Source organism: Natrix helvetica, assembly GCF_964273705.1.
Source record: "Natrix helvetica genome assembly, chromosome: Z".
Taxonomy (NCBI): Eukaryota; Metazoa; Chordata; class Lepidosauria; order Squamata; family Natricidae; genus Natrix; species Natrix helvetica.
In genome coordinates, this window is record NC_138554.1 from 118,149,269 (window position 1) to 118,161,127 (window position 11,859).

The following is an 11,859-nucleotide window of genomic DNA, read 5'->3' on the forward strand; positions in this document are numbered from 1 at the left end:
TCTTCTACTTGCATGCCATAACAAGTTTTAGTTTATGTTTAGTTTATCTATCCCTCTGTTGCATTTTCACTGTATTGAGAAGACAACTTTTAAAATTAATTTGGATTAATATGCTGTTGCTGTTACAGAGCAAGCTATACTAATAAAGTTAGTTTCCATAGCAATGCTCTAAAATACTGTGTCATTTTGCAAAAAAAGAAATATTTTACATACTTTCACTCAAAAACAATATTATACCATGCTGGGTTTTAAGAACCTTGAATTGGTTTAGGAAGAAGAAATGGAATGTGAGAAGGATGCTGATCATGAGGTGCAGAATACTGTAACAGATCTGGAGATGTTGAAGAATGAATTGGCTGGAAAGCAGCAAGAGATTGAAGAGCTAAATAAAGAGCTAGAAGAAATGAGGGCAACGTATGGTACAGATGAATTGCAACAGGTATAATTACCTTATGTTGCTTTCTGCATGCTTGGTACAATCTGAGTTGCTGAAAATGTTCATTTTTGTTTCATTTATTGATACTAATATTAGAAGTATCAGTATAATTATTGCTTCAGCTTCCACATTTTTTGATTCAGTTCTTGAGTGTTGACTTTAATTCTATAAAAAAAACCAATAGGATTATATATATATTTAGAATACTCCTTAGTTTTGTTAGACAAAGGACAATGAAATTAGCATTCCTCTTATAAATCAAGAAAGTGGTTGATAAAGTAATGGTACAATAAAATTCATCCATTTCTTGGAACTTGGATAATATATAAATCTATGCTAATCAATTAAATTTCTGGTCCAATTGTTAGAAGAATACTAAGAAATCGCTTTGGATACTGAGATGAGTCACATACAATATATATTAACTAAATAATGTCTGCACAATTAAAATGTATACCTGTAATTATCATTTGCATTATGTGCACATTACCCTGCTATTATGCACACTTTGTTTAGTATGTCCTTATAGTACACATCCTTTATCTGACCTTTTTGGATTATTGATGAAAAAGCGATGGAAAATAGCATTTCAAAGTAGACAACTTTATCCCATTTTTCATACTATATCTGGTTTCCCTTATATAAAGATTATATTTTTTGTTTTTATTTTTCAAATTTGATGTATACAATGATTATGCACCTATAAGATGTTTCTGTGTATGTGTGTTTACTATTAGGCATTGTATACTTATGAGATGATGTAAAGTTGTATGGTGTAAAGTTGTGACCCAGAGCATTTGTGAACTGACAGATAGTCATAACAATAGCACTTAGACTCACATATCACTCTATAGTTCTTTATAGCGCTCTTTGGAACATTTGCAATGTCAGCATTATAAACTCCAACAATCTGGGTCCTCATTTTATCAATCTTGGAAGGACAGAAGGATGATTCAACCTTGAACCCTGTTAGGATCTAACTGCAAGCTATGGGCAGAGTTATCCTGCAATACTGCTATCTAACCACTGCATCACCACTTTGCCTCTTTATAAAAGATAAAATATGTTAATTAGACATTAAATAGACTAGGAAGATGCTGAAGTAATTTTTTGTGATAGCAAATCATTATTTTTATGCCTAAAATATTTTAAGTATGTCAGGGTTTTGTCAGAATCTGAGTCATCTTACCTCAAAACAATTTGTGGATTCTTTGTTCCCCCATTCTATCCCTCACTGTCCTTCCAAATATTATTCCAGAAAATGTAAGTATTCTGCTAAAACAAGGAAATATAATATGTGATATGTGATATACACAGCACTACAGTGCTTTTTTCTATTTGTTGTTATAATCCAGAATATTGTTATTAAAGTGCAAACACTTGCATAAAATTCTTAAAAGCAAATAAATGTTCCATAATGAAGTACATAATGAGGGGGTCCCTGGCCACCCAAAACTTATGCTATATCATGTACGAATAGTTAGTAATAAATAGTCATAGCTATTTATTATATGTTCATAGATAGTCATAACTATTTATTATAGGTTGAAACAGTTGTGTTTTACACCTTAACTTTAATTAAATTATTTAATTTGTTAAAATATTCTGTATCTCAGGCTGTCTTAAATACAAGTCTGGAAGGATATAACATTTATTTATTTGATTGGTTGATTTGTATCCCACCTTTATTATTTTATTTGTAGTTTATACTAAATTTGCTCTCTTAATAGTAATTTCTAGTAACAGGAAAAAGTTGGAGTTTTTCAGAGTACTTTTTATCCCGCTATTTATTTGCCTAAATAAATTTCCTAGCTTAGATGTTTGTATTTTCCTGTTATCGTAGAGACAGCAGCCAGACTGCGTATGCTTCATCCATTAACCAATCGGACTGAGTCTACACTTATGATGTCATTGGGCCCTTGTGGCTCCTCCGCAGTTTTCAGACTCTGTCCAACCTGGAGTGGTTGTGAGATTGATCTCTCCTCCAAATTATTTAATTATATCTTTAATTGGTGAATTTTTCCTAAAAAAATTTTGTTCCTTTAAATTGGTTCCTTTATTCTACAAATTGGAGGGAAATTCGAAACTGATCATCTGCTGCCTCTCCTCAGCCATCTGATTGCTTGCAGCCACGAGTTCACTCAGGAAGCCTGCCTTGCAATCAGATCGGCCAGCTCACGAGTTACAGCTCCACGGCTGTTTCCCCACGGCGCTCCTTGATTCTGGGCACTTGGAGGGTTGTGCAACCAGCCATTTCGCATGCAGTGGTTCCAGGCAAGTCAGGTGGCCATTCTGTAGATTGCCTGGCCACACTTAGTATCGGCGGCCATTTTGCAGGTCAGAAAAGCCTCAGAGGAAAAAAGTTGGCCATTTTGTATGCTTTAAAAAGGCGGGAACTCTACAGCAGCCGTTTGGAACGCAGCAACGCGGGATCACCCCAGGTGGACCAGATCAGTAGCCCCTGCCAGCAAACGGATGAGACTGTTGCCTAGCTTATTGGGGTGTTAATTTATGTTTGGGGAAATGGCTGATCCAGCTATGGATAATGAATGCAGGATTAGAGGAGACATGGCCATCAGGGGCGGAAGAGCGCAGGCAGAAGGTTCTTCAGAAAGAATTTCAGAATGCCCCAAAACAACATATTCTAACTGCCCAGTCCTCCCGCATCCCCAGCTCCACCTGTCTTGCCTCCCATGGGCACTGACCTCGCCCTGGCCTATTCAGAATGGGAATTCAGTGGGAGTCTCCAGGCACTGGCCCACAGCCGACCAACCTTGACAAATGTCTCTACAACATTGCACTGGACCTCACCAAGTTCTTTGAGACTCCCCCAGTGGATGCTCTGGTTGCAGCCCTGTCTTCACCTACTGTGGTCTCTGGAGCCCCTGAGGAGGTTCTCAAGCCTGAGGAGAAAAGTTCAGATCAAACCTTAGTCAAAAACTATCAGGCTGGGGCCTGGGTTGTTAGGACCTCTACAGCCACTTCTTTTTTCTCTAGGGCGGCCTGGTTTGGATTGAGCAGCTTCAGGAGTGCATCGCTCATACTGACACTAGATCACATAGGGATCTCAACAAAACAAGGGCAGTGGTTGAATTTGTGGCTGATTCTTCCCTTAATGTTGCTAGATTTGCTTTTCAAGCCATGGCCTCTTCGGTCACGACCAGGCATCTGCTTTGGCTCAAGCCATGGCAGGCGGATGTCCATACCAAGAGGCGCCTAGCAGTCTCCCCGTTTAGTGGCACCCAATTATTTGGTAATCCCTTAGACCTGTACCTCACGGAATCTAAAGACAAGTGCAAGGTCCTTTCATCCATCTACAAGAAACAGGACAGTCGACCCGCTCCCTTCTATAGGAGGTCGCCCTTTCGACCAGCGGACGAGGGAACCTCCTTCCCCATCCATAACGCTAATCATACACTCCCAGGCAGGGATCTAACCAGGACAGGTCCAATAGAAACACACAGCATTTCCCCTCCAAGAAATCTTACTGTGGAGGAGGCAACCGCCATTTTGCACATAGAAAATGACTATCTTGACTCTCTTCTGATCGGAGGCCGCCTGGCGTTCTTTGCCCGCAGCTGGGAGAAGACCACAACAGACAATTGGGTACTCAAAGCTGCCAAATTTGTCTCATGCTAGAATTCCTCCTCATCCCCCAGGAACACATTGTGCCATGCCCGGTCTCTTGGTGACCTCGCAAGAGGGCACTGATGGAACAGGCCATTCAGAACCTATTGGAGATCTGGGCCATCCAACCGGTTCCTCCCCATCAGGAAGGGCCGGGTTTTTATTCCTGCCTGTGTCAGTGTTCCAAATATCATGCAGAATTTAATCAGAGTCCAAGCAGAGTTATCCTTAAAGTTCCAATTTAATAAGTCAGACATGTTGGTACATCTGTGGAATCCTAAATCTAAAGCTTCCTCGGATTCCACTCAGTTGAAAGTTCATGATCTTTTCCCCACACCCATAAATCCATCACATGGTCCAATCTTCTTCAGCCACGCTGGCATCTCCACCTAGCTGATTCTGGTCAGGTGCGGAGACAAAAGATGACCTTGGGCTTCTAGAAAGAAATGACGACAACACATTCCACAACTCTACTCCATTCTATTCCCCCCTCCCAACTACTACACTAATGAAACAGCACAGTGAAATAATAGAAAGTGTGGCAGGCCAAAGATCCTAAAAGAAACATAACTACAGGCCTGACAGCCTGTTTGTAGTACCGAAGAATTCCAGGGGATGGAGAGCAATTTTAGATCTAAAAATGTTGAATCGCCACATTGTCTATCGGCAGTTCAAAATGCATTCTCTGCACACCATCCTCAAGGTGGTCAGGAAAGGCTACTTTCTCATGTCAGTAGACTTGACCAAAGGTTACCTTCATATCCCCTTCTTCATAGACCACTGAAAATATCTCAGCTTCTCCTATGGGGGGAGTCACTTCCAGTAACTAGCTCTCCCATTCGGTCTATCCTCTACCTCCAGGGTATTCACAAAGGTACTGGTAGCACTTGCCACCCACATCAGGTCATCCTCAGTTCGGATTCTCTGTTACCTGGACAGCATCCTCTTGTTGTCCAGGTCTCCGGTTCAGGCAGAAAGAGATTTTGCCCTCACCATTCGCACCTTGCAGAATCACGGTTTGGGGTGAATCTCAAAAAGAGGCACCTCGTTATCAGCACTCGCCTTCTCCACCTCGGGGTCTTGATAGATAACATGGCGGAGAGGTGTTCCTATCCAACGACCGCATTTTCAGTTTGAGGGAACTTGTCTGGAAGGTGCTACGTCTACGCAAGGCATCCCTTCTTCTTTCTCAAGTCTTGGGCAAGATGGTATCTTGCTTTGGGATTGTCCCTTGGATCAGGTTTCACAGCAGGAGCCTTCAATGGTTCATGCTTCCACATCAAAGGGCCGACAGGAGCAGCTCTCCTCCCAGGGTTCCCCTTCCCAGACAGATATTACACTCTCTCAAATGGTGGCAGTCCCCGGCGATTTTGCAAGGGACTTTGTTCAGAGAGCCGTGCCATCTCACACTTACGATGGATGCAAGTCTGACAGGATGGGGGGCACACATGCAGGACCTAGTGGCTCAGGGTCAGTGGTCCCCCGAAGACAGCCAAAACAGCATAAATTGGCTAGAATTGCAGGTGGTTTGCCTCACCCTCAGACACTTCTACCACAGAGTTCAGGCCCGATACATATTAGTCCTCACGGACAATAACACAACCAAGGCACACAGACAGGGGGGAACATGTTCCTGGTCCCTGATGCAGGAGTCCAACCTGTTGTGCCAGTGGGCGGAATCTCACCTGTCATCTCTCAGGGCAGAACACATCTCAGGGGTCTCCAACATCCAAGCAGAATGGCTGAGCCGGATAGATCAGGTGGAATGGAGCATCCATCGAAATCTCTTCTATCGACTGACACTGCGGTTCGGCCTCCCAGTCCTAGACCTGTTCACATCGCAGACAACAACCAGGTACCCAGGTATTACTCGAGGTTCATGGATCCCATGGCAGAAGGAGTAGACACTCTCAGATGCCATTGGCCCAGGGGTCTCCTGTACGCATTTCCTCCCCCTCCCCTCATTCAGAGGGTAATTCAAAAAATGCTGGACCAAGAAACAAAACTGTTGCTGCTAGCACCGAATTGGCCACGCCGGCCTTGGTATGCCGACCTAGTGACTGTCAATCTCCACCCCATGGCACATCCCATGGTCTCTCCTGTCTCTACACCAAGGGTCAGTTTGTCATCCTGACCCCCAGTGGCTGCAATTAACCGCATGGCAATTGAGTGGCAAGCCTTAACAGCTGATAAAATCTCCCCCAACGTCATTGCTACCATTCAGGCATCACGCAGAAGCTCTACTAACCGCATTTATGATGCCACGTGGTGGATTTTTGCTCTGTGGTGTTCCAACCAGACTGTTGACCTACTTAGGGCATCCATTCCGCAGATATTGGACTTCCTGCAGAGGGGACTTTATCAGGGACTTACCCCTAACACACTACGCCGACAGGTGGCTGCTCTGGCCTCTCTTCTGGATGGCCTGGCATCCGAACATCTACCTTCTTACCCCTTGATCCAGAGATTTCTCGTGGGGTGTCCAACCTGCGTCCCCCTGCCATACTTAGATATCCGACTTGGGACTTACCTCGTGTCCTAAAGGCTTTGACTTCCGCTCCCTTTGAACCTATGAGATCCGCTTCTTTGAAACTGTTGTCCTTTAAAACACTGTTTTTGGTGGCTGTAACCCCAGCCAGACTTATTTCTGATTTGGCTGCTCTTTCAGTCAGGCATGATTTGTGCGTGTTCCTTCCAGACCGAGTTGTCTTAAGACTGGATCCGACATTTATACCGAAGGTGTTTCCACCGAGGTCAGGTGTTGACCTTACCTGATTTCTGTCTGCCTCCCCATCACGAGAGGGAGCGCAAGTGGCACACTCTTGACGTACGTCGTGCCCTCAAGATCTACATCGACCACACCGTCTCGTTGTGCCACTCGGAAGCTCTCTTCATCTCCTTTCACCAGGCCTCCTTGAGTACCAAGGCTTTATCGTCTAGTTTGGAGCTCTGGATAAGAGCTTGTATTAAACTATCTTATGAACTTCAATCCATACAGGTCCCTGCAAACATTACAGCTTACTCTACACGCAGCGCTGCGACGTCTGCGGCTTGGTCCACTTAAGCCACCTTGGAAGAAGTCTGCCGGGCAACCACCTGGGTGTCTCCCACAGTCTTCATACATCATTACAAGTTGGACAAGTATGCATCGTCTGATGCGGCTTTTGGGCGCAGGGTGTTATAACAAGTGCTTGTGCCCTAATGGACCTTTTTTACAATTTCCCACCCTAGTGGACTGCCCAGTGTTTAGTATGTCCCAGTCTGGCTGCTGTCTCTTCACTAACAGGAAAATAGGTGTTGGTTCTTACCTGATACGCTCATTTTCTGGTAGAGTAGAGACAGCAGCCAGCCCCACCCTGGTATTGGTCCCGCAAGGGAATTCCTTGTGCAGAGGAGAGAGATACAGTGACTATGGACTTTCACCTTTTGCTCACAATTCTCACTTGAGTCTACAGTTTTCCTTCATCTGAAACTGGGGAGGAGCCACAAGGGCCCGATGACATCATAAGTGTAGACTCAGTCCGATTAGTTAATGGACAGTCTGGCTGCTGTCTCTACTTTACCAGAAAATGAGTGTATCAGGTAAGAACCAACACCCATTTTATTAAATTTAGAATGTAACGTTGTTCTAGGTTGCAGTAGATCTGTTTTTTAATAAAAGATAAATACTCAATGAAAAAAACCTTCCTTAACATGATTTTTATAAGTCTTAATATTAAAACTTAACCATTTAAAATCATTGTGTTGGTTTAGTAAAGTGTTTGCAGAAGAAAGAATTTACTGAAGTTTTGGGCATATGAGTTTTAAAAAGCCTGTTTTTTAGAAATCCAGTGCTTTTCTTTCCTCATCTTTCTGCTAAAGTTAGTCCTCAATTTATGACCAATCACTAAGCTAAGTTCAAAGTTATTATGAACCCCAAAATGGAATTTAGAATCTGAATTTAAAGTTCCAATGTCCATGCTCCCTGGGTAATGTGCATTTTTTTTGGTGCTTGGCATATTTATGGCCATTCACCGCACCCTGCAGTTGACTATGATTTATGACATTTTTGCCAGAAACCAATTTTTTTTTTCTAGTTTCTGGCAAAATTTGTCCCAGAGTGAACAATGGTTTGCTTAACAACTATTGTGTTTGCTTAATGCCTGCCACAAAAAAGGTTGGAAAAGTGGATGTAGTTACATAGAGACCTGCTTTTCAACTGTCATGATGTTACGACCAAAAGTGTGGGCTGAATTGCAATCATAAATTGGAGACTATCTGTATCTCTTACTATATCATCTTTTGACATCTTGTTTTTGAGTTTGCTCATTTAGTATCACAATGATGTTTTATTTTATTCATCAAAGAAGGTCTGATAATAGTTTCAGTATAATTTGTATAACTGATTTTAGATACCATAATATACTAGAGTGCATGTATAGAGAACTGAGAGTGTAATTGATTGACATGAGTTAGAAAGGTATGATATGTTACAATGTTTGCTAAATATAAAGAATGTTTAAATTAAGGGTCAAAACTTTTTAAAAAATAATTTATTAGATTGATTTAAAAATGCAGGGAACTATTTTATAAATTTTAGTTTTACATAATCATAAAATACATATTATTTGATTTTTGTAATGTAGCCTTTTAGTGAGAAAATTGAAAAAGAAAAATAGCATGTTCAAAGCAAAAATGAGGTTAAGTAAATATTCAGTTTGTAATCTAATATTGCAAAGTATTTTCCTTACTTCTCTGTCGCCATTCACATGATTCTGTCTCATCTGCTACAATTGATGGAAATATTTGGTTTATGCTTCTTTTTTCAAATCTGAGCTCATTTTGTGTTCTTCTAAAGCTGAACACAGACCCGAAAGAGAAACCTCCAAGGACTGAAAGAGAAACCAAAACATCTTCCAACTTAAAACTGTGTTGGATTGATGGTTGAGAAAATAGTTTCCTGATAAAATATGTCTTGCATATTCAGCAATATTTATTTCAACCCAACAGGATAATTTTTATTCGATTCAATTTCTTTTTCAACATTGTCCTCATTTGTCTTTTTGCTTTATTTTTTTGCAGCATGATATTTGAATGATTGCTGATTGTTTGATGATGGAAGTTTTAGTTCTTCAGATTTTAGGTCTATTCAAAGGGAGTATAAAAATTAAGCAGTCCCATATTCTTTTGCAAACATGAAAAAATTATTTGGAGCTTGTGCTGAAAATCAGTACTTGGAAAAATATTTAGAAATTTTAGAAATGTAATAATGTGTTTATAAGCTACTAATATTAAAACTATACTAAGGTAACAAAAACCTATATTTATATTAGCATTAATTGGTAAAGTATTAATTAGTATTAATTGGTAAAAATAATATCATTAGCAAAGAAATCAATATTCTGTTATAGATAAAAAGAATACCCTGTTTCCCTGAAAATAAGACCTCCCCGGATAATAAGCCCAATTGGGCTTTTGAGTGCATGTGCCCTTCCCAAAAATATTGCAATACAGTAGCAACCATGAGGTGACCACGCTCGCCATCTCCTGCACCTCAAAAATAATAAGATCTATAATAATAATAAGTTTGAATTTATTAGCCGCTCCCTTTCCAAGTAGGACTCGGGGCGGCGTACAATGGGGCATATAAAACACAGAAAATATATAAAACACATAGGCGTACATACAGAACATACATACAGATACACAAACACGGACTCGGAGGAGGTAAACAATTTACATCATATAGACAGTTAAAAGACCCGCATTAAAATACCCCAATTGTAAAAACCCGATATAAAATTAAGATTTAACGTTTAAAATACAATTTAAAACAGTTAGGAGGAATAAGAATAATTACGATTGAGCCAGGCCAGATAATTGAAAGAGGTGGGTCTTCAGCTGTACACGGAAGGAGCGGAGATCGGAAGTAATCCTGATGTCACGGGGGAGGTCATTCCACAGGGCTGGGCCCACCACAGAGAAGGCTCTGCTCCTGGGTGTCGCCCCCCGGCACTGTTTGGCGGACGGCACCCGGAGAAGTCCCTCTCTGTGTGAGCGAATTGGTCGTAGGGATGTGTGGGGCAGGATGCGATCCTGCATATAACTAGGCCCTGTGCCATGAAGCGCTTTAAAGATCATAATCAAAACCTTGAAACGCACTCGGTAGACCACAGGAAGCCAGTGCAGCTCGCGCAGGAGAGGTGTTACAGGGGAGTACCTAGTCCTCCCCATAATCACCCGCGCGGCCGCGTTCTGGACCAACTGTAGTCTCCGAGTGCATCTCAAGGGAAGCCCCATGTAGAGAGCATTGCAGTAATCCAGGCGAGACGTCACTAGCGCATGGGTGACTGTGCGTAGGGCATCCCGGTCCAATAAGGGGCGCAATTGGCGCATCAGGCGGACCTGATGGAACGCCCCCCTTGCCACGGCTGTTACATGGTTATCCATGGACAGCCGGGCATCCAGGAGGACGCCCAAATTGCGCACCTGTTCCATGGGGGCTAGTTGGACGCCCCCGATGGCCAGAGATGGAAACACCTGGTTGAACCGGGAGGCCGGAAGCCACAGCCACTCCGTCTTGGAAGGGTTGAGTTTTAGTCGGTTGCCATCCATCCAGACCCGTACGGCCTCCAGACACCGGGACATCATTTCGACATCATCTCTCCGAAAATAAGGCCAAGCGCTTATTTCGATGGTCAAAAGAAAATAAGACCCTGTCTTATTTTCAGGGAAACATGGTATATGTAGCTCAGGGTTGTACTATGAAGTTCTTAGCAGATGTTTCATTGCCAGGCTAGATAAATTATACGGTACCAGTGAGATTTGCTGATGTTTATGTTAGCTTGCCCTGTCAGTTTTTGTAAGTATTTGGCTTTCTCCTTGATGAAATGATTCCCTAATCAAGCAACCATCAAAGAGAAAGTTGGCAAGCCATATTCCCCATTGATAACATTACATAATACAGAACCTACTGTTATGCCTTTATACTAAACATGTTTTGTTTTTCTTATTTCTAAATATCTGGACATATTTGGAGTGGTATGCACTCAAGATTCACCTGAACTGATATAGAGTTCCATATAAATGGTAACAATATTTAACATAACATTTTCTAGCTGCAGGAATTTGAAACTGCTATCAAAAAAAGGGACAACATTATAACTCAGCTCAGTGCTAATCTGCAGCAAGCCAGGATAGAAAAAGAGGAAACTATGAAGGAATTTTTAGAATTGACAGAACAAAGTCAAAAACTGCAAATTCAATTTCAACATGTAAGTAACTGATATTTTATTAAAATTTAAAAATATACTTAAATTATTCCAATTATTGAAGGGAAAAAGTATACGTGCTTCTGTCATTTTCTTTATTTTCCCATTAGGGAAACCATTTTTGAGTTAATGGATTGATTTTGATTTTATATATTATTCACTGACTGGATTCCTATTAAACTTTCACTTTGCAAATGATACTTTCAGTTCTTTGTATTATAAATAATTACTCTTTCAAATGATATCCAAATTCAAAAATTTTAGTTTAAGATAGTCTTACAAGCTGAAAACAGTGCTGAGCGTTCACAAACAGTGGTTTGGCTATCCGATAAAATAAAAAGTGCAATTTGAACATGAGTTGGAGAAGAATGGATAATTGTTCAGGATTCAATTTACTTATAAATCAGTATATTGAATCTGGTCAATATGCAATAAATCAGGAAGCATCAAATGCAAAGATACTCTTCCTTAATTTGACAAGAGCAAAAGTAATATGTCAGCTGTTTTGAAAGGAATCATATTAAGTAAAATTACATTAATTTGAAA

At 41.2% G+C, this 11,859-nt stretch overlaps 1 protein-coding gene across 1 annotated transcript in view; it reads left to right on the forward strand.

Annotated features, from left to right (window-relative positions):
• AKAP9 (A-kinase anchoring protein 9) overlaps nt 1-11,859 on the forward strand; it is a 100,589-nt gene that overhangs the window by 16,823 nt on the left and 71,907 nt on the right. Inside the window, exons 5-6 of the mRNA XM_081971472.1 lie at nt 272-439; nt 11,161-11,316. Of these exons, the coding sequence (XP_081827598.1) occupies nt 272-439; nt 11,161-11,316 (324 nt within the window). The remainder of the gene's footprint in view (nt 1-271; nt 440-11,160; nt 11,317-11,859) is intronic.